This window comes from Peromyscus californicus, unplaced genomic scaffold (assembly GCF_007827085.1).
Source record: "Peromyscus californicus insignis strain IS unplaced genomic scaffold, ASM782708v3 Scaffold_7__1_contigs__length_154581171, whole genome shotgun sequence".
NCBI classification, from domain to species: Eukaryota; Metazoa; Chordata; class Mammalia; order Rodentia; family Cricetidae; genus Peromyscus; species Peromyscus californicus.
Window position 1 is genome coordinate 15,688,018 of NW_026294595.1, and position 21,862 is coordinate 15,709,879.

The 21,862-nt window shown below is 47.7% G+C and overlaps 1 protein-coding gene across 9 annotated transcripts in view; it reads left to right on the top strand.

Annotated features, from left to right (window-relative positions):
• The window catches only part of Cacna1b (calcium voltage-gated channel subunit alpha1 B), a 155,240-nt gene that overhangs the window by 50,655 nt on the left and 82,723 nt on the right, over window positions 1–21,862 (top strand). For 8 of the 9 annotated variants that reach the window (XM_052722815.1, XM_052722818.1, XM_052722816.1 and 5 more), the window contains exons 11-17: window positions 218–427; window positions 3,997–4,109; window positions 6,883–6,995; window positions 9,314–9,445; window positions 9,664–9,736; window positions 16,338–16,455; window positions 20,034–20,101. In XM_052722815.1, the coding sequence (XP_052578775.1) occupies window positions 218–427; window positions 3,997–4,109; window positions 6,883–6,995; window positions 9,314–9,445; window positions 9,664–9,736; window positions 16,338–16,455; window positions 20,034–20,101 (827 nt within the window). The remainder of the gene's footprint in view (window positions 1–217; window positions 428–3,996; window positions 4,110–6,882; window positions 6,996–9,313; window positions 9,446–9,663; window positions 9,737–16,337; window positions 16,456–20,033; window positions 20,102–21,862) is intronic. The other variant, XM_052722823.1, reaches the window with a different exon arrangement.

Sequence of the window (21,862 nt, forward strand, 5' to 3'; positions counted from 1 at the left end):
TACCCACTAGCCCTGGACTCCCTAATCTGAGAAATGAGAAAGGGCTGGAATCCATTCAGGGCCCATGGAGGTAAGCAGCTCAGCTGCCTGTGGTCAGGAAGATGTCTTCAGAATGTTCAAGAGTAAGCATATACCTGAGGGGGATGTCTATAGGTGGGTGGTTGCTTGTCCTGGGAGCCCACTGTTCCCTGAGCCCTCATCAAGACTTGTCCTGCAGGGTCTCCCTTTGCTCGTGCCAGCCTCAAGAGTGGGAAGACGGAGAGCTCATCATACTTCCGGAGGAAGGAGAAGATGTTCCGGTTCTTCATCCGGCGTATGGTGAAAGCACAGAGCTTCTACTGGGTGGTACTGTGCGTGGTGGCCCTGAACACATTGTGCGTGGCCATGGTGCACTATAATCAGCCTCAGCGGCTTACCACTGCACTGTGTACGTACTCTAGTCCCTTCTCCAGGGCCCTTCCCAACCACTCTACTCTGTAGCCTGGAAACCCTGGTACTGGATGCTCTGGATGGTATCCCATTTCTACTGTACAGTCATGGGCCTGGCCTGTGTTCAGGGCCTGAAGATCCCCCGCATCCTTAATTGATCTGGCTAGATGCTCATCATGTTTGTATCATGATATGAAATGAGTGGTTCTTAGGGGAATAGTTAAGTGTATGGCCAGGGGCAAGCCAGACTAGAAGATTCAGTCATCAGTGACTTAGTTCCTGGCCTCTTTGCCCTGAGGCTACTTCTGAATGCCTGGGGAGGCAGAGTTGGATTTCTGCATTCTCCCAGAGCTCTCCTGATCACTCTGTCTCTTTACCGTGGGCTGAGTTGGGGAGTTTCCATGTTCCCCACAGGGCCAACTTGATGTCTCATGTCGTGAGCCCCTCACTAGTCACTGGGATCTGAGTCATGTTCAGCTGGTCCCAGCTACAGTTCAGAGAAGACAGACAGGAGGACCCTGGAGGGTTGAGACTTCCTATGCTTGTCTGGCATAAGTACTGATTGTCAGAGAATGATTCCCCAAGTCATATGAGGAACAGCTCACTCAAGTGTTAAAGAATCTACTCATGTTCTACAGTCAATGTGTTGCTTTCCATTTCCTCAGGACTCAGCTGCACTTACTCTTGTTATCTGTAGTGGGCATGGAGGAATAGGACCTAATTAAGTTCACTTTCTCCAGAGGGATCTGTGTGCCTAAAGTTGCCTGAGTCCTTCAGGAGAGCCCTGTCTGACCTAGTGAGACTCCATCCTGGCCTCTGCTGGCTGAGTATTCTTCCCTGATGGAGGCCCTTTTGTAACCACACTCTGTGGACCACTAAGCCTGCTCATCCCCTAAAGAGCTCCCATCTGGTGTAGGCACTGACAACCCCATAGCATAGTAGTCAGTCACATGCATGTGTGTGCATACTGTTTGGGGAGTAGGATTCTAGGCTGTAGCTTCCTAAATTTCTGTGCTGAAATCTATTACTTGCCTCATAGAGTAAAGGTGTAGAGGCAGCAGAGTGAAAAGGAATAGAGGTGGCATCAGCTGTCAGCCTGACTTGTGCTCCCAGGGTAGGATGAAGGTCAGGGTTAGTGTATATCATGCAGCAGCACGTCCTGGCCTCCAGGGCCTGTGTCCTAGGGCTGGTGGTTTGATGTCTCAGGACTTTTCTGTTGGTTCTCCAGGCTCATGTTTTCCCCACCATTGGGTTTGGGTGGGAACCGAAGAACCTGATTCCTGCTTTCTCAGTTGTTGAGGCTTGTACTTCTCTCATGAAGCCATGGTATCTTGTCATTTTTAGTTACTCCTGGGTGGTTGCTGTCTAAGCAGGTCATGTGTGTATGTTGTGGGGCATTTGTCTGCTTGCATGTCTAATGTGTGGTGGCACAGGCTAGAACGGCCCCAATGCTGGGTTAGGCCACAGATAGGCCTGCCGGGCGTTGTCTCTCTTGGTCCTCTGGTGCTTTCTCTTCTCAGTGCTTTCCTGTAATCCCTGGCTCTCTTGGCCTCAGTGAGGGAACATTACTGAAGGACGGTGGGCCTTTACAGGATCTGAATGTTTCTACCTAGAGTCTGAGGCATTGTCTTTGAGAGCTAGACTGACCCAGTAAGGTGGGGCAGCCTTGCCAGAGGCTGAGGGAGTGTTGGATCTTGAACAGACCAGTGGGAGCTCTGCCACATGACAGATGATCCCAAAGCACAACCAGGACCTTTGAAACCAAAGCTTGGATAATGAAGGGGGAAGCTGCTGAGTCTTGTCATCCTGTGAGCCCTATGAAGTCTTACCCATAGATAGACATCATTCCCCTCTGTTCCCATGGCATACTGGTCTCTTACTATAAAGAACAAATAAAACCCCCCAACAAAACAATTTTTTGAAAAATATTTGTGTGTGCACAGGTCAGAGGACAGTTTGTGGGAGTTAATTCACTCCTTTTACTGTGTGGGTCCTGGGGAGTCAATCTCCGGCTGACAGCTTGAGGTCAGCCTTTACCACTGAGCCATTTTACTGACCTTAGAAAAACACATTTCCTCATCTCTTTCTGCTTCCCTTTAGCTTGTAAGCCCTACAGAAAATGATGAATATTGTTTCCCAGTAGCTCTGGTGTCAGTTGAATGAATGATACAGGAATGAATGAAGGAACCTCTTTATTGCCTCAGAGGGAGGTTATGTCTAATGCTGTGGCCATTTTGACAGGATATAAGGGCATTTTTGACCTTTTCTCTGAAAGTTTAACCCCTGACAATTTATTTTTCTGAAGAGCGAGCTCAGTGCATGCCCAGTCTCACTTGGTGTGTAGGTGGCAGGTTTTCCAGGTCCATGGGGAGCTCAATGGAAGGAGCTGCTCCTTTGGCTACGGAGGTACTTTGGGCTTCAGATAGGAGAGTTGGGTCACTCCGTTCTGCTCTGTGTCTCCTTTGTCTACTGAGCTCTTCCAGGCTGGTGTGTGTAACGGTAGCTTTTCTTCTTTACTTCACACCTGCTGATGAGGACATTTAGGCTGGGTGTTGGTCACTTGGGCAGTGTCAAGCCTGACTGGGGAGGGTCCTGTCTCTGACAGGCCTACTTATTAGCATCCCATGCTGGAAACAGGTCCCCACTGGCTCTGAGGGTGCGCTTACTGGGTTGAGTTGTTGTTGGTGTATAAAATGCCTGCCCCACCCCGTTTGTATGAGGCTGTGGAGCTAGTGCTGCTGCAGCTGCCGCAAACTCGCCCCCAGCGGAAGCATTTGGATCTTCACAGAATGACCTTTGGAGAGTGGTGGGTGCAGGCAAATCTCAGAGTGTACTGGCGTGGAGAATGAATACTCTTCTACTCTTATCAGAAGCTGTGTCTGCTTGCAGTCCCATGTCCTTGACAGAGACCCTGGGATGGTTAGGTTGGTGGCTTTCTGGTGACAGGGATCTTAGAAGCTTGTCTTCGCTTCTTGGTTATGACTTTGTGCTCTGTGTGGCTCTGCTCTGAGTTGAGGTCACAAAAACAGTTGGCACCTTTGGGAGCTCATATGAGATGGATGGTGGAGAGTTTTCCATTTAGTAGTTGAGGCAAACACATGAGTAAAGTTAAAATCAAACCTGGTTCTTTTGGGGTCCTAAGAAAGAATGTCAGGGAGTTTTTATGGGAGACTCTGAGGAGGAGGCTGGGATCCCTAATGGAGACTGGAAAATGGCAGAAGGTAGAGTGAGGAACTGGAACATGGGACAATGTACAAGAGCCATTGGGCTGTGCCCAGCCTCATTGTCCCAGCCTCCTCTGAAGTGTCCTGAGGCAGCTCACTCCTGAGTGATCCTGTACTTGTGTCCTATAGACATTGAGCATTTGTTACCATTGGAACTGGTGCATCTCATGACCTTTCAATTCTTTATCCCTCTTCTGAGCTGTGGCCAGAGCAGGGTGGGGGTGGAGTGGGGTGGGATGGTTCAGACCAAGCCCAGAAGGCTCAGAGGTGTGCTGCTGTCATGCTTGGGCTAGAGGCCAGGGGAGAGGAGCCTGAGCTAAACCTTTTCTTCTCTGCCTTCTAGACTTTGCAGAGTTTGTTTTCCTGGGTCTCTTTCTCACAGAGATGTCCCTGAAGATGTATGGCCTAGGGCCCAGGAGCTACTTTAGGTCTTCCTTCAACTGCTTTGACTTTGGGGTGAGTAAGATGCCTCACTAGGTCCCTTCTGTTGAGTGAGTCTGAGATGTGCACAGCCCCATCCCCTATATATACTCAGAGTGGGCTGAGCTCTGTGACCCTGTGTGGGCCAGAAAGGCTGCTAGAGACTGGGAGGTAATACGAGTTGTAGAGGGAGGCCTGTCCTAGCTCTACCTAGTGGCCAGAATTTCAACAGCTGCTTTCCTGAAGGATATATGCTCTTTCCTCCCTGATCCTATGTGTAGATTGACAATTAGGGCAAAGCTCTGTAGCTCCTTCTGTACCCGAGACCTTGTCTCTTAGCAACTCAATTTTTCCAGTAGAGTTTGGGGACTGTGGTCCAGCATCCTACCATCCTGCAGTCTGGCCTGGACTAGTTCTGAGAAAGAACCATGCTAGACTTGCCTTTTTGGAGAGTGTGTGGTAGGACTGTCCTGGTCTCCTCCTAACCTCTATGGGTCAGAGAAGTCTCAGTGAGAGCTGTTGCTATGGCTCACCCTGAGAGTAGCGACCGGGCTCAGGGTGTGGCCACGTAATAGAGCATGCAGGATGTGCTTAGCCCGAAGTCCCAGGATTGGTCCTGTTGGCACCTGCTGAGGTGATGAGTAGAGGCCCACAGCCATGTGTAAGACTTGGAATGCTGGAAGCAAACAGGGAGGGAGATTTGGCCAGATGGACAGAAACTTCAGCATAGAGTGAAGTTTTCTCTTCAGGCTCAGGTGTGCAGTTCTTGAAGTTCTCAGTCTGCTGGCATGTGAAACTATGACAAGTGACCATTTCCACAGCCAGGATCCTACCTCATAGCAGGCTGGGGTAACTGTCATAGGCATTTCTATTCAGAAAAGGGCCTATAGAAAGCACAGAGGAGCCACAGGTACAGAGAGGGAATGGTGCTGGTATCACAGCTGCTTACAGCCTGGCTGTCCACGGGGCTCTGAGTTCTATCTCTGGAGCTCTTTCTCTTTCTGTGAGAAGTACATATTTGCAGCTGGACAATTTTCTCAACCTGTCCCTGTCAGTAGGGTTTTGGGAATCAAAAGACCTATTTAAAAAAAAAAGATTTATTTTTATTTTTAATTATGTGTGTATAGGTGCCTCTGGAGGCTAGAGATGTCAAATGTTCCCAGAGCTAGAGTTACAAGTGGTTGTGAGCAATCCAGTGTGGGTCCTGGGAAGCAAGCTCAGCTTCTCTTCAAGATCAGTATGTGCGCTTAACTGCTGAGCATTCTCTCTCACCCCAGAGACTAGTTTTGTTTTGTCTTGCCTTGGTCCTTTTCAGTCAACCTGGTATGCCTCTACATATGTTTCTTTTAAGGGCATATTGGGCATTTGAGGGTATTTTTATGGATATATTATTTACCTTCTTGGAGTTTACCCCATTAGATAAAAACCAACTCCTACAGAACAGGTCCTTTGCTCATGTTTCCTTGAGATACATTAAGGTTAACATCCTTTAGTTTCCTGGGGCACTTACCATCTCAGGTGTGAGTATGGATCATACCCCAGTCTCTTACCTCCTCAGTACAGAGTTGGTAGTGCACCCCAATGTCTTACCTCCTCAGTACAGAGTTGGTAGTGCACCCCAATGTCTTATTACCTCAAGACTAGGTGGAAAGTGCACTCTAACCTTCTAACTCCTTTACAGCTGGCCTGGGAGGCACACCCTAACCAGGACCAAGTTGGGAGTCACACTTTGATTTTCTTGTCAGAACTGCCTTTAACCTTTTTCAGATCCAAATGGAAGTCATGGTGGTATTCTTGGAATCATCTTTAGACCATGCTCTTTCTCAATGTTGGCACATTTTGGTATCTGGAAAGGCTGGGCATTTTCCGAACCAACAGGTCCTGGCTCCCTTCTGTTGATTGTCCTTGCCTTTTACATTTGGCCTAAGCAAAAACAGAGTCCAGATGGTCCTGTAGCACTTGACTTGAAAATCTCCAGAGCAAATTATACCTCACAGTTTATTGAGCTCATTTTCTGTTTTTCCCACATCTGTAGGCAACAGTGTGGCCAGACGTCTTGCCAGGGGATCATGGCACACACCTTCTCTTGTTGTCTACAAGATGTTCCTTGTGTTCTTTAGGTCCTGGTGGGCAGTGTTCCCAGTGTCCAGGGCACCTTATGCTTTCACTGACAGGCTACTCGGTGCTTGTTCTCTGGCTCCAAAACTACTACTAGTGTTGCGTTTCATTACAACATTGCACTAGTCTGTTTCTAAAACCCATGCTGGTGTTTCCTGCTTGGAAACAAATTATCTCGATGGTGAGTGGCTTAAAGCAGTAAACACATATTGCCTCACCATGTCTGAGAGGGACAGATTCTACTGTGGCCCACTTGAATGCCTCTGGCTCAACCTCTAAAGAGGTCTTAAGTTATCCCAGTTTCATCTGGGTATAGAGAATTCACTCCAGGCTCATCTTGAGGCTGTTGACCAGGCTCACTGCCCAGCCTGCCACAAGCTCTGTTCCTAGTCACCCGAGCACTTCCACAGGCTACTAGAATGTTATTACAGTGGTATATTGAGGGATTTGGGAAGATGAGCCTAGAGCGCCAAGATAGACCCACGGTATTTATGGCTTGTGCAACATTCTCTGGGTTACCAAGCCCCTGTAAAACATACACTAGTGGACAGGAGGTAGGGTGGGTATTTACTGAGAGAGGCAGCCACACCAGTGCACACGCAAGGACATGTGCATGCGTTTGTCAGTTTTGTCCATATATGCACATGTGTCCAGGTACATATGTGCCCTGTGTTGACGCTGTCTGTTTCAGGTGATTGTGGGGAGTATCTTTGAAGTAGTCTGGGCTGCCATCAAACCAGGAACCTCCTTTGGAATCAGTGTGCTGCGGGCTCTCCGATTGCTGAGGATTTTCAAAGTCACAAAGTATGTCATCTCTGTGCTCCCTGTGGGGGAATGGACAGAGGCCACATGTGAGGCTGGATGGGGATGGATGGTATCTGGAAGCTTATGCTGTGGCTTACTGCCTTAAATACAACACTGGTTGTGAAACAACACACACAGGGACTATCATGGCAAGAGCCTTTGGACCTTCGGGCATCTTTAGGGTTGTCCCCACTGCCCACAGTGCTACGGTCATTTTCCTGGTTCTCCTGGTCGTTTGTCATAATTCTATACCATCTCATCTTAAAGCTACCAGTTTTATCTTCGAGGCCTTCAATTTTTTTTAAAGGATACAACTAGAGGTCATCATATTAAGTGAGGAGAATAAGTTGGAGTCAGAAAGACACATATTGTATGTTTTATCCCATTTATGGGTCCTACACAGACAACATCAAAACAGAGAAAGACAAGGCTGTCTGGAGGAAGGAAGGAAAGGAGCTGGAGAGAGTGAGGGGTGAATGTGGCAAAAAAGTACATGATATATTTGAAAGAAAATGCCTTTATGAATATATGCTAATAAAAATAAAAGAAAACAGAAGTTCTCAGAAATTTTTCCATAGTCCTGTCCCAGGTTCGCCCACCCACTGTGCAGAGGGTGGGTAGCCTTGGCCCTTGCCTCATGGCAGCCAGCCTAGTGCCTACATGGCTCCTTTGCCCGGGTTGGATTTCTCCACTCTCTTGATCCCAGCTTTGCTAATTATGATGGTGACAAGACTCTGTTTTTAGTTCCACTTCACATAAATCTTAACTCTGGAAGAAAGTTGTTTCATTTGTCTGTGAGGAGCCTGGAGCCCAGGGAGGTTGATGTGAGGTCGAGCATGGGGCCGAGACCCCTCTGCTTCCTGTCAGAGATGCAGGTGGGAGGAGCAGGAGGGGAGGACCCTCTCCATGGTGGTCTTAGCAATTGCAGAGGCTGGGTGGCCTGAGCTTGTTCTGTTTCAGAGGGCCTGTGTGTCGTGCTGTCCCAGTGGCTGTGCTACCAAAGCTGTTGATGCTGAGCCCCTGCAGCACATGGGCCTAGAGTTCCTTCCATGTCGACTGAAGTTCTGCTAGTCCTTTCCAACTGTTTTAAATCCCTAATCCAAACCTTTTGAGGACAGAGATGCATGAACAAAAAGAGGCTTATGCAGGAATTCTCTCCAGTTAGGTTTACAAATATGCTAAGCATGTCCTTTGACTGTCCTCAGTCTTCCTTGAGCACTTGTGGGGGCCGGTAAGAGAGGCTCCAGAAAAATGCCTTTTACCCAAGTCTTGGGTCTTCAGATCCCCCCCAAGGAGGTCAGTGACCCTTGTCCTGAGGTAGGTTGGCTCTTTCCAGGCCAGAAGGCTGGACCCTTCATGAGTTTTCTAATACTCCCGAATCTATTCATGTTTCTTATAAGAGAGGCTGTGGAGGGTGTCTTGGCCCCTGACATGGGACCAGGAGGAAGGAGAGTGCATCAGAGTTCTCAGAAGCCCCTAAGAGGGTAAGCACAGGGAGACTGTCGTCTGTTCTGCTGTCCCTCATTCCCTGTGTCAGGGTGTCAGAATAGCATCGCACAGGTGCAGAGGCTGGTGACATCTCTCCCTGGGGGAAGGCTGAAGGCTCCTCGGAGAAACATTCTAGAGACCAGGATGGCCATTGGAGCTGTCACTCAGCAGCAAAATCATTACCGGTAGAGATGGTCCCTGTATGCCATGAAGACTGGCTATGAATGAGGGAGTCATATTTTCTCTTCAAGGAGTGTGGTGAAAGAGGCCTTAGGAAACACCAGGTCAGCCATAACTTGGGTGGCCGATTGAACACTGGGGTGGAGCTAGAGCAGCAGTTCTCAATCTGTGACCCTTTCATGGGGTCGCCTAAGAACATCGGAAAACATACATATTTACATGATGAGTTGTAACAGTAGCAGAATTATAGTCATGAAGTAGCAATGAAACTAATTGTGTGGTTAGGGGTCACCACAACATGAGGAACTGTGTTAAAGGGTTGCAGCGTTAGGAAGGTTGAGAACCACCGAGCTAGAGGGTTGGGGAGTGGGAAGTCTGGGTTTGGGCCTGGCCACCTGACAGGCAGTGGTATCTTCTGTTAAGGAGAATGGTGCTGTTGGGGAGAGTGGACGAGTCCAGCACTACAGTCACATGTCTGCTGTTGCTCCACATGGCTGGATTCAGGGTCCAGGATCGTGGGTTTTGGTTCCTGGAGAGATGCATGCTTCATGTGTAGGCTGAGGCTCAGCTTGAATACAGGGAACCTGGATGAGTGTGAAGGAGCACTGGGGTGGCCCAGCAAGGCTTCAGCCATCCTTCCTGCCTGACAGGTATTGGAATTCCCTGAGGAACCTGGTGGTATCCCTCCTCAATTCCATGAAGTCCATCATCAGCCTCCTCTTCCTGCTTTTCCTCTTCATTGTGGTCTTCGCTCTGTTGGGGATGCAGCTGTTTGGGGGACAGTAAGTAGCCAGGAGTAGGAGGGCAGGCCAGGGCCCCTGGGGAGGCAGAGCTCAGAGCAGACACTGCCACCCCAGGCCTTTCCCACCTGCCTCCTTCCTGAAGGTCCTCCAACAGGCCTGAGAATACTGAGACACCAGAATTGAGCATGTTGATGTCAAGGGTCTGGTCCCCTGGCTCCTGATGGGACTTTTCTACTCAAGACTTCTCTTTCCCTCAGGTTCAACTTTCAAGATGAGACCCCGACCACCAATTTTGATACCTTCCCAGCTGCCATCCTCACTGTCTTTCAGGTGAGGCTTCTTGCTCTCTCATCTCCTCCAGGAGCTAGGAAGGAGTTACTGAAATTAGAGGTCCCATGTTTAAACATAACTACACAACAAAAGATAAGCCTTGGCAGGTCCTGGGTCTGGGTGTCCAAGGGAAGGTGGGTTGCCAATCTGGGGGGCAGATAAAGCTCCCTTGGGTGTCTGTCTTCATGAGCTACCACTACATCAAGTTATTAGCTCTAAGGCATGAAACCACTTGTTTTCTATCCTCAGAACAAAACCAAAGCTCTTCCTGAACTTCTCCTGTGGGGTATCAGGCCCAGTGGCCTCCTGTTCTCTTTTATTCTGGGATATGTGCCTACCAGTGCCCCCCTGGAAAGCCACAGCTGTGGGCCCATTGTCTGTTTGATGGGGGCCTCATTGGCTCAAGTGATCACCTCCTCTCTTGGATGGTTTCATTTTCGGTGCTCTTGGTTGTATACTTTCTCCTTCCATAGTAAGCCTTCTAATGCTGCCAGAACTAGCCTCACTGATCATGTAGCATCCTGTGTATGTGTTCCATGATTCCTGCTTGGATACCCTGTCTGAGACAGGACAGGACAGCAGGACAGGACAGAATGAGCTGCCAACTTGTCAAGGTAACCCTTGAGAGGGAAACGGACAGGCTGAATGAGGCTTGGTTCAGATCTTAGCCTCTGAAGAGGCTGAGCTAAGCCCAGAGCTGAGCCCACGTGTGTGGAAGAGGGAGGGCATGTTGACAACAGCTGATCTAAACCCAATCAACAACTGGCTAAGAGAGTAGTTTAGTCCTGGGATTTCTAATCCTGCCCCATCCTTGGATTCCAAGTGCTACTGTCCTTCCTCCATTTCTCTCACAGGTACCTGGGAAGGTACTTTGGATTTCTAACAGGTCAGTGGCCTCCAGAATTTGAGCCCCTAGTGTGGGATAGGGCCTGTCAGCCTCTGGAGACAGAGAATGTTGCTCCAGCCTGGGTCCTTGCAGAGTACGTTGTGTCTGCTTGGGGAGCAGATACTCACGATGGGAAGGAGAGCTTCTTCATCTGGTTCATGGGTCTAGGGTGCTGGGGTACCAAGGAAGGGAAGCTGGGAGAACCACATCCCAAGGCCTACAACGAGCAAGCATGCCAAGAGAACAGGCCTTGACCAAGGCCCAGGGGTTTGGAGGCCAGGTTAGAGGGCCCTATAAGCAAGCAGGTTTTGACTGGTTCTGTCCAGTGGTGTGGCTCCAGGCCATGGTGGGTGACAGGCTTATTGTGACTCTGCTTTTTATGTTTGTTGCCAGCAAGGAACTAAGCGTAATGGGGGCACAGTTAGGAGAACTGGTTCTGTTTGTCTAAAGAGTTCTGACTGGGCCTCAGCTCTAGTTTGCTTTCTGGGGCTGTGATAAACACAATCACCAAAAGCAGTTGGAGAGGAAAGGGTTTATTTGGCTTACACTTCCATGTCTCAGTCCATTACTGGGGGAAGTCAGGATAAGAGCAAAGATAGGAGCCATGGAGGAAAACTGCCTCCTAGTTTGCTTTCAATCTCTGAAGCAGAAGGTAGTGGTCAGCTACCTTTCTTAGAACTCCCAGGACCACCTGCCCAGAGGTGACACCACCCACAGTGGGATGGGACCTCCCACACCAATCAGCAATAGGGAAAATGCCACACAGACCAATCTGATGAAGGCATTTCCTTAATTGAGGTTCAAGCTGACAGAAACTAACCATCACGACCTCACATACCTTCTGCTCTGAACACAGCAACAGGACAGTAGCAGAGTATTTGAGTCCATTGCATCAGTGGTGTGCACACATGGCTAGGCACTGAGGACTGGAGGAGGCCAGAGACATTGACAGGCCAGCCTGTCTTTAAGGGAGACCCTGCCTCTGGATTAGGGTCAGAGTGTGGGTGGGAGGGTGCAAAGGAAGAAGAAAATAGAAATCTTTCAATTTTCTCGTGAGGGCATGCAAATTAAATACTATGAAACACTGGTACCCTAGAAGGGGACCAGCACCCACAGTTGGGAGGTGAGACGACTTTCAAAGGAAAGGGAACAGAGCAGGTGCACCTGATTCTGGGCCAAGTCAAGGGACAAAGGAAGAACCCTCAAAAATCCCCAAATTGAGGGAAAGCATCTAAGTCTAAGAATAAGAACTAAGCAGCAATCCTAGACCCTAAAGCTGTAGCAATTCAAGTTAAAAATGTAGGTAGACAGCACTCTGGACACTGTCTAAGGGATGGTGGACAGCTGAGTTAGAAAGAGTAAGATGCTCAGCTGAGTGTAGCCTGGAAACAAGGGGGTTCATGCATTGTATGTGATGGGCTTGGAGATCAGAGGGACTGGGTGGGGATGCAGCTGAGTGGTAGAGATTTTGTCTAGCATGCACTGACCCTGAGTTCAATTCTGGAAACTACGGAAGGAAACGAATAAAAAGAGAGAGGAGTGGCCAATTCTAGGTAGACTCAGAGTACATGTGTTCATAGAGCGGAATGAAGAGTACGTCTAGACCGAGACATACAACAGTGCAGAAGACCACATCCTAAGGGCTTCCCTAGAATAATGCTTCATACAAAAAGACAACTCTTCTGATGGCTGTTTCATGAGTGACAGATGCCAGGTCATGGAAAGCAACTTGGCAATATTGGGGTGCAGTGTCAGAGCCCAGAATCCTGAGTCTTAGAGCTGTCAATGTGAGGGAGGAGCAGAGCATCCTTTAGGACTGTCCCAGTGGCGGCTGAAAGCACTTCAGATGCCCATTAAGGAGAAAAAGTACATTGACCTGAGAAGAAATAGGAGGCCTGGGTTACTTCTGACCAATGCCAGCAAGTTAAGATAGCTCTGTAAAGAAATCTTCCTAAATGTTTAGGGGTTATTGCAATTCTGTGTGGACTACAGAGAATATATAAGTTCCTCACTCACTTGATGAGGCTAAAATGTCATGGATAGGAAATACTAAATGAGGATAATATGAGGAAAAAAATGTATGTCATGATCACAAACAGAGGCTAAAACATCCAGAAGAAAAAAACTGAGGAGTCAAATCTAGGCACACTTAAACTTGTCTACATAAACTTGGTGTGGTTGCTCATACATATAATTCTAGCATTCAGGAGGGTGAGGCATGAGGATTGTGAGTTTGAGGCCAGCCTGGACTGTATAGCAAGGAGTGCCCTCCAAAAAAGGTAAAACAGAATCATAATATAGTAAGGAACAGAAGAAAAAATTGTCTTTATAAATAACTCACATTTTTTTCTGAGAATGCAAGATAACTTAATGTTAGGGAGTCCTTGAATGTGACTCATAATGTTATCTCAGGTATTGGAATATGAGACAAAGTACATCTGGCAGGGTGAAGAGACAGGTATGTGAAATTCTAGCAGATTATGCTAGTATCAGCAGCCTAGGTACAGGAGAATAAGAAAAAAAACCAAAATTTAAGATTTGTTTAGAATTGACAATTAAGGAAAATACTCATTAAAAATAAAATACATATGCTGCCATTGCATGTGGTGTGGATTAGCTAGTTAGTCATATCGAAGAACATGAGACTGGGCTGTTGAGATGGCTGACTGGGTAAGAGCACTTGCCATGCAAGCCTGAAAACCTAAATTCAACTCCCAGGACTTACATAAAGTTAGAAGGAAAGAATTAACTGAACAAATCTGCTCTCTAACCTCCACATGTACACCTGAGCATGCACATGCCCCCTCCTCCACATGTATACCTGAGTATGCATATGCCCCTCCTCCACATGTACACCTCAGCATGCACATGCCCCCTCCTCTACATGTACACCTGAGCATGCACATGCCCCTTCCTCCACATGTACACCTCAGCATGCACATGCCCCCTCCTCCACATGTACACTTGAGCATGCATGCACGCACATGCCCCCTCCTCCACATGTACAGTGAAGCATGCACATGCCCCCTCCACATGTACACCTCAGCATGCACATGCCCCCTCCTCCACATGTACACCACAGCATGCACATGCCCCTCCTTCACATACACCGCAGCATGCACATGCCCCCTTCACCTCCTACTCTCTCACATGCTAATAATGAATTTAAAAATAAAAAAATAAGCAGGGTTTCTGCATTGTACCTGGTATGAAAAATAAGCAAACCTAAAATTTTAGAGCCCATGTGAATGTCATGTCATTAACTAAAGACAGGAAAGGCATTAAAGAAAATATAAACACAGCATAAAGGCAGTGATCAACCAATTTGATTATGTAACAATAAGTTTCTGTGCATTGGAAGATACCATCAAAATATCTTCCTAGTGTCAACAAATAGTGAAGGATTAGTTTCTAGAATGTATTGAAAACACTTATAAATCGAAAGAAAAGATGCAGTAGTAGGAGAGGGCTAAGATAAAGACCAGTGACAGGTAAGGAAGGCCTGGTGAATAAGCTAGAAAATAAGCTTTTACTGCATCCCGGGAGATGCAAATTAAACCCACAGTGACCATCCTTCCCATTTAGCCAAAATTAAGAAATCTTACATCAGAGTTTAGAGTGGATGTGGCTTTTAGAGCCTCCGTGTGCTAATGGTGAGTGGTTAAAGTCGTGCTGGACAATGATTTCCTAATGTCCTGTGAAACCCATGTATCAGCAAGTCCTGTGCTAGCTGTGCTTTCCTGCTCAGGTGTACAGATGTGTGTGAGTCGGCTCAGCAGCACCAGCTGTCGTGATGAGACCAGAACATCAGAGTACTCATCATGTAGAGACGGTGTAAGAAGTGTGTAGTTTGGAACCAGGAAAACAATTGACCTAGAACTAAATGTGTCAGCATGGATGCATCTCACAAATGTAATTTTGAGCAGAACAAACCAAGTTTCAGGGTAATTTTATATTGTTATACACTATTGTATGCTGTGTAGAAGAAGCTTTCATGAGATGATAAGCACCAAAGTCAGGAAATTGTGTAACTGGTGGGGAGGAACAAAACTGGCGAGGCCCATCGAGAGACTTCGGCCTCATTTGGATACTTACTTTTATTTTAAAATAATAAAAATTATTTTAAATTATGTGTATGTATATATCTCTATGTGGGTATATGTGAGTGTGAATGCCCACAGAAGCCAGAAGGGGAGAACTGGAGTTTACAGGCAGTTAAGTATTGTGAAATGGTTTCTGCTTAAAATGTTACATAATTAGGGGTTAGAAAGATGGTTTAGAAGTTCCAAGGAATCTGACAGATGGTTATGAACCACCATGTGGGTGCTGGGACTTGAACTTGGGTCTTCTGCAAGAGCAACAAGTGTTCTAAACTGCTGATCCATCTGTCCAGTATGAAATTTATAATCTCAAATGCAATGATCAAAATCTAAGTTTTATACTTTAATGAGAGTAATAATTAAGAAAAAAATTTTCGAAATCCCCATATTTTATGGCAGCTTTTAGCCAATAAATTCGAAAACTTGGATGAAGCATACATTTTAACAGGAAAAGAGTAATTACTTAATTTGACTTAAAAAGAAAGGAAAAGAGCTGGGCACTGCCTTTCTGCTTCTTGCCCTGAGCCTGTTAGCTATAAGTTGAGTATTATATAGCCTTCAAGGAACGGATGATAGCTAGCAGAAACAAGACATTTCAGAGAAAACAGTGTGTCCGTGGCGTCAGTGTGTTTTGACACCATGGCCACAGTAACAGTGCAAGTCAAGCAGAACAGGCCAGAAAGTGAGGTCTGGAGTGAGGCCCTGCGGTCTTGCCTGTCTCAGCTGCCAGCTTGGGCCCAGCATCAGACAACACATGATGTGGACGGGAAACATCCAAGAGTGACCAAGACTCAGGAGGGAGCTTCAGGACTGCTTGGGCGGCCCCATTTATGGTGGTGATGGCATGTGTACAGATAAGATGCTACAAGTAAAATATGGTGCTTAGGGACTTGCTTTCCATGAAGAGAAAATGGGTTCTATGAGAAATACAACTCTGAACTCAATGGGGAAGGCTGGGGTATTCAAAACATGGGTCTGGAGAAATGGACTCCATTAAGAAAAAACAGGATAACCATCCCCATAATACATAAGATTCCATATGGATTAGAAAGTTAGAAACTTATGTGAAAAATCGTACTTTACAATGATCAATAGAATATCTGACCAGAACAAAGGATGGGAAGGGGTCAGGGCAGGGAGAGAACTCATGACCGTTGGGACAAGGGAGCTGCCCAGGATCCGACTCAGACTGGAACTGCCCGTGCTGCTTCTACTTTTCTAAATCAATCAATCAATAAATGAAAGTAGAGACAATAGTTGACTGGTGGAGCAAAGATTGCACATACCACGTCTGTGAGAGTGGACCTACATGGCCAAAGGTGGCAGGAACCTAGAGAGTCGTGTGACATTGAGCAGCTTGTTTCCTTCTGTGACCCTTGCTCTCTATAGTGAAACAATAGTGTGGCCAGGGTGGTCCCAGATGGCTTCACCTTCCTGTGTCACCACCCTCTGTTGCCTGGACCTTTGGAATTCCTGTCATCTAAAGACACACTGCCCATTGATGTATGTGTGTCCTGATTCAAGTCTGTGTTTGTGTGTGTACATAGACATGTGTACATCTGTGCTGTGTACTCTTGGGTGTGATCCTGATGTATTCTATGTTTTCCTCCTGTAGATCCTGACAGGAGAGGACTGGAATGCAGTAATGTATCATGGGATTGAGTCACAAGGTGGAGTCAGCAAAGGCATGTTTTCTTCCTTTTACTTCATCGTCTTGACATTGTTTGGAAACTGTATCCTTCTTGGGGCTAAGTACAAGTGGTTCATATTCTGCACTCTTCCTGTGGCCACCTCATGGCTTCCTCCAGAAGGGCTGGGGTATTCTAAGCAGTTCAGTTTCAGAATGTGGGTGATGCGCATCCCCGGGATGCTGAAGCACTGAGTATGGAGGCGCTGTATGGGGAAGGGGTGTCTAGAGGTTGGGGTGGGCCATATAGTTACTGGGGACTCAGGAAACACTGAATAATCTTGGAGTCCTTATAAGAAGGTGTGGCTATGGAATGGGTGGGGAAGAAGGCTTTCTTCCTCGTTAAGTTTAGTGGAGTAAGTTTTGGCACTGGACTTTAATTAAACCTCCCACCCGGAAATAGAAAGTTGCAGAGCTTGACTCCCACCTTTGCTTCAGGCCAGAGATGGGCCTGCAAGGCAGGGGAGAGTGGGGTATCCACCCTCTGGACCAAGGCAGACCCAGCAGCAGCCGCCCAGGGACAGCGTGGGGAGAGAAGTGGGGCCAAGAAGAATCCACATGGCTCACCATGCCTGCCGGGGTGAGGGCTAGAGGACACAGGTGTGAATGTGGTTTGAATGCCCTTGAGACAGTAAATGGAGCCTCAGCAGGGTTAGGGTTAGTATCTTCTGTGAAATGCAACTGGGTATCAGACCTCTGAGATTATAAAGCTGGGGTCCTGGCCTTCACTAATAGGTTTGGGTTGGGGTCTGAGAATGTGTCTTATACCAGATTCACAAGCAGGACCTGATAGGCTGGTCTAGGAGTCCCATTTAGAGAATGTGGTAGAATGTTGTGGAGCCCAGAAACAAGTGGTAAGCTGGAGCCAAACAAGTGTGAATTGTTTTTTTTTGTTTTGTTTTGTTTTTTGTTTTTTGTTTTTCGAGACAGGGTTTCTCTGTAGTTTTGCACCTTTCCTGGAACTCACTTTGTAGACCAGGCTGGCCTCGAACTCACAGAGATCCTCCTGCCTCTGCCTCCCGAGTGGTGAATTGTTTTATAGATACTCTGCAAAGGGGATTCTTTTCTAGCCCAGGATTGGTCTTCATCTTCTCTCATGAGGCAGCGTGAGGCCTGGAGAGCAAGTGTGGCCCTGGTGTCAGAGAGGGCAGGGAACTGCAGTGTTAGCCTCATACTGGGACAAAGCAGTAACAAGTCACAGCAGTTGTATTAGTCAGGGTTCTCTAGGGTGGCAGAATTTATAGAATGAATCTTTGTCCAGAATGACTTACAGGCTGTGGTCCAGCTAGTTCAACAATGGCTGCCTATGGGCAGGAAGTTCATGAACCAGCAGTTGTCAGTCTATGAGGCTGGAAGTCTCAGCTGGTCTTCAGTAGATGCCAGAATCCTGAGGAGGGAGGCTCCAATGCCAGTGAAGGGATGGACTTGCTAGCAAGGCGAGAATAAGCAGGCAAAGAGCAAAACCCTCCTTCTGTATCTCCTCATATAGGCTTCCAGCAGAAGATGTGGCCCCAGATTAGAGATGGGTTTCCCCAGCTCAAATGGTCTGGATGAAAGGTGTGCCTTAAAGATCTGGACTAGAAATGGATCTTCCTCCTTCAAATGAAGCAAAAATCCCTGATGGATGTACCCTCTATATTTGGGTTTTAGTAAATTCCAGATGTAGTCAAGTTGATACCAAGAATAATCATCACAGCTGTTAAACACTGACATTAGGTCAGGCATATCAGCCATCAGGTGTCTCTCTTTCTGTTCAATTAGGGTGGCTTCTGATGCTTTTGTCTTTCCCTCTGCACAGGAATGCAGCCTTTAGCTTTGCTTTGGGCATGGAAGAGCCTCTAGGTGTGTGTGGTATGGTTAGTCCATAGGATATGTAGCGCTTGGAGGTGTCCTGCTTGCTGTCAGTCTGACCATGATGTCCTATCCCATGGGTGCTGTTGAAGCCCTGAGCAAGAGGCTTGCCTGTAGCAATTCCCTGGGCCATGGGCCCCAGACAGAAGGCCTGACTTGGGTTGGCTATGGCTACCCAGTTGTTGTTTGCCTGGCTAGAGGTCAGGGCAATAGGGAGAATGGCACTGCCTGACGAGGATGAGTCCCCAGACGTAGGGTGAAAGGGGCCTAAGTCCAGCGAGCACTTCCCCCGGGGACATCAAATAGGGTCTGCGACATGTTGGATTGTCAGGATTAAGGACATCAGGATTACTGCCAGGAATTGCACTGGCCAGTGTGCCAGCGGTATGAAGATGATCCCCAGCTTTTGAGATAACTCAGAAGGGTAAACCTTGGGAGGTGAGCAATAGCAATGCTGTCATTACCAGGCCTAGTTCTCTTCCCTTGTGAGAAGAGGCTTATGGGAATGGCAGTGATAGACTAACCAGGCCTGGGGAGATTCAGGGAAGACAGGTCACTCTGGGACCTGATTCAGCTGTTTTATTGATGTGAAGAGATACTATGACCAGAGCAACTCTTATGAAAGAAAGTATTTGATTAGGGCTGGTTTACAATTTCAGAGGTTTAGTTCATTGTCCTCATGGCCTGGAGCATGGCAGCAGCAGGCAGACATGGTGCTAGAGAAGGAGCTCAGAGTTCTACATCCGGTCCAAAGGCAGTAGGAAGAGAGAGACTCTGGGCCTGGCTTAGACTTCTGAGACCTCAACTGCCCCCACTAGTGACACATTTCCTCTAGTAAGAACACACTTTATAATCCTTTCAGAAATGCCACTCCCTGGTAACCAAGTATTCAAATCTATGAGCCTGTGGGCCCAATCTCATTCAGACCATCACACACGCTGTGTAACTGTGGCTTCCTTGTTCCCAAAGGGTGGTGGCAGCACTTCGCCATAGGGCTTCAGGGGCTAGTTTAGGGTGGGGTGCAGTGTTGGGCACTCAGACCACTGTATGTAACCACCCTCCTATTTCAAGTGTTACTTGGGGGAACATGTTGAGGAAGGATGCCGAGGAATTCACCATGAAACAAAGTAAAAAACCGAAACAAAACAAAAAACAACAACAAAAAATGGGAACTTGTGAGCCTAGCTGGGGCCTGGAAGGTGCTGGTCATGGGTGGATTTGTGTGTTAGATTGGGTAGGTTATATTCACAGTCCTAGAAGGTGGTGGAGCCATGTCTGGAGCCTGTGAGGCAGGATGTGTTTGTTTCAAGGCTTCTCATGCAGACTAGAAAAGAGAAGAGCTGGGGCTAGTGGTCTGTGTATCCTCTGAAGGAGCCAAAGGTAAATGGATTAAACACAACCTTTAATCTCTGGTTCTACAGCATCATCCCCAAAGATCCTAGGTGAGAAGAGAGCGCACTCTCGCCCCCTCCCCATTCTGTGTGTGTGTGTGTGTGTGTGTGTGTGTGTGTGTGTGTGTGTGTGTGTGTGTGTATTAGAGAAGGTTGAGCTATGTGAAACTGTAGAGGCACAGTCCTGCTTGTGAGATCAGAGGCTGTGGGGGAAGGGCCTTGTGCATCTGGTACAACAGGCTGGAATGGGCTAATGGTTTCAGGGGATAGAGACTGGGGACTTGGTAGATGGGTCTCTCTGTCTTTCATGGGCAACCATGGTGGGATGGTATGAGACAGTATGTGGGGCAAAGGGCTCCCTTCCTTAGCTGGAGCCAACCAGACACCCTGCTGAATGTTTTCCTAGCCATTGCTGTGGACAACCTTGCCAATGCCCAGGAGTTGACCAAGGTATGTAGAAACACTACCTGCAGCCTAGAAGGTGCTAGAAGGTCTGGGACTCAGTACACGTTACTGGATGAAGTTATGGAGTTATGAGGAAGGCCAGCTCCTAGGTCAGGGTCCATGTGACTTCAGGGGAGTTTCCCTAAAGTCATGAACAAAGAGACATTAATGAGAGCTCTGGGTATAAAGAATTGCCACAGAAGCAAGGAGAGACATGGCCATAAAGGTAGGTACATGTGTGGACAGGCTCCCAGAGAAGCTATGGCTTTGGAAGAAAGAATGAACAGCAGGATAGGGTGTAGGAGCACAGGAGGTACAGACTGGCCAGGACCACCCATGTCACAGAAGTACAGGGTCCTGAGAGAATGCTGAGCAGGTGTGTGATGAGGGCGAGAAGTATTCCCAGACAAGAAGATGTATGAGTGGGCCCTAGGAAATACTCAGTTGTGAAAACCTGAAAGGGCAGTGAGAGGACACCTGTAGTGTTATCCTCAGATGTTCAGCTTGGCTGGAAGCTGGAGGAGCAGTGGTGGTTCTGTCTGTGCACATCTGTGTCACAGCAGGACAGCTCCTTCTCTAGGCAGTACCCAGCAGGGGCCATTCAATATTCATTTCTTATGTACAAGCCCAGTGGGGGACATGATTATACACATCTCTCTCTCTGGTTTCCCTCTAGAAGACATGCCCTCCTATCTGGTAACCCTCAGTCGCCTGTCCTGCTGTCTGCTAGGTAGCTAGACTGCCTGCTGTCAGCTTTAGGCTTGTGTTTTGATTCAACTTTTGGGTCCAGTATGGAGTCTGCTACCACGTGCATTACAAATGTTGTATGTGTGTGCATGTACCATGTTTCTGTAAGGGATGCTGTGTGTTCTCTGATGCTCAGGTTGGCACCTGTGCACTTCTCCCAAGTCTGACCTGCTCAGTCCTTGTGTTTTCCTCGTTCTGGGTCTGAGGAATGCAGGTTTAGATGCTTTGAAGAGGGCCTCGCTTATGCAGTGTAGTGGCCATGAACCTCCTTTGGCTTCCACTTAGCCTTCTTCTTCTGCATGCAGCCCTAGGCTGTGCCTGAGGTCCGGGACACCCCTCTTGCTCTGATCCCTGGCTTCTGAGGACTCAGGAATTCTATCAGCTTCTTCTTGTTGTCATCAGTCTGGCCAGTGTTGATGACTGCCATCCTGTTGTGGTCAGATCCTGGCTGACATGCACCACCCGGGGAACCCATGTATTTCCAGAGCTGTCCTTGGTGTTAGTGTTTCTGGAACCATGTGAATTTGGGATACCAGCAACATTAGTTCCTGTGCAGGAGAACACTTGAGTCCTGATGTCTCTCTTCTAGTTCTCTTGTGGGCAAGAGGAAGCTGAGGAAGCAGTGTCTTCAGGGACCTGTCTGTATATAGAACTCTGTCTGATGGATCCTATACAGGAATCCTCCTGCCTTGGGAATTGGGACCAATGGAAGCCTGTCTGTCTGATCACATGACACTGCCTGGGTTGGGCAGGAGCCCTAGAAGGGAGGACTTAATCCATTCTGTGTTAGCTTTTCATTGCTGTGACAAACACCTAAGGAAGCAGGATGAGTAGGTGGAAGACTCGATTTTGCCTCGTGGTTTCAGAGCTTACAGTCTATTGTTGGCTAACTCTTCTGTCCCTAGGCCCGTGGCAAAGTCAGACATCATGGCAGAAAGTTGTGGTAGATCACAGTGGCTCTCTTATTGGTGGTTAGGGAGCAGAGATGGATAGGAAGGGGCCAGATCATGATACAGGATC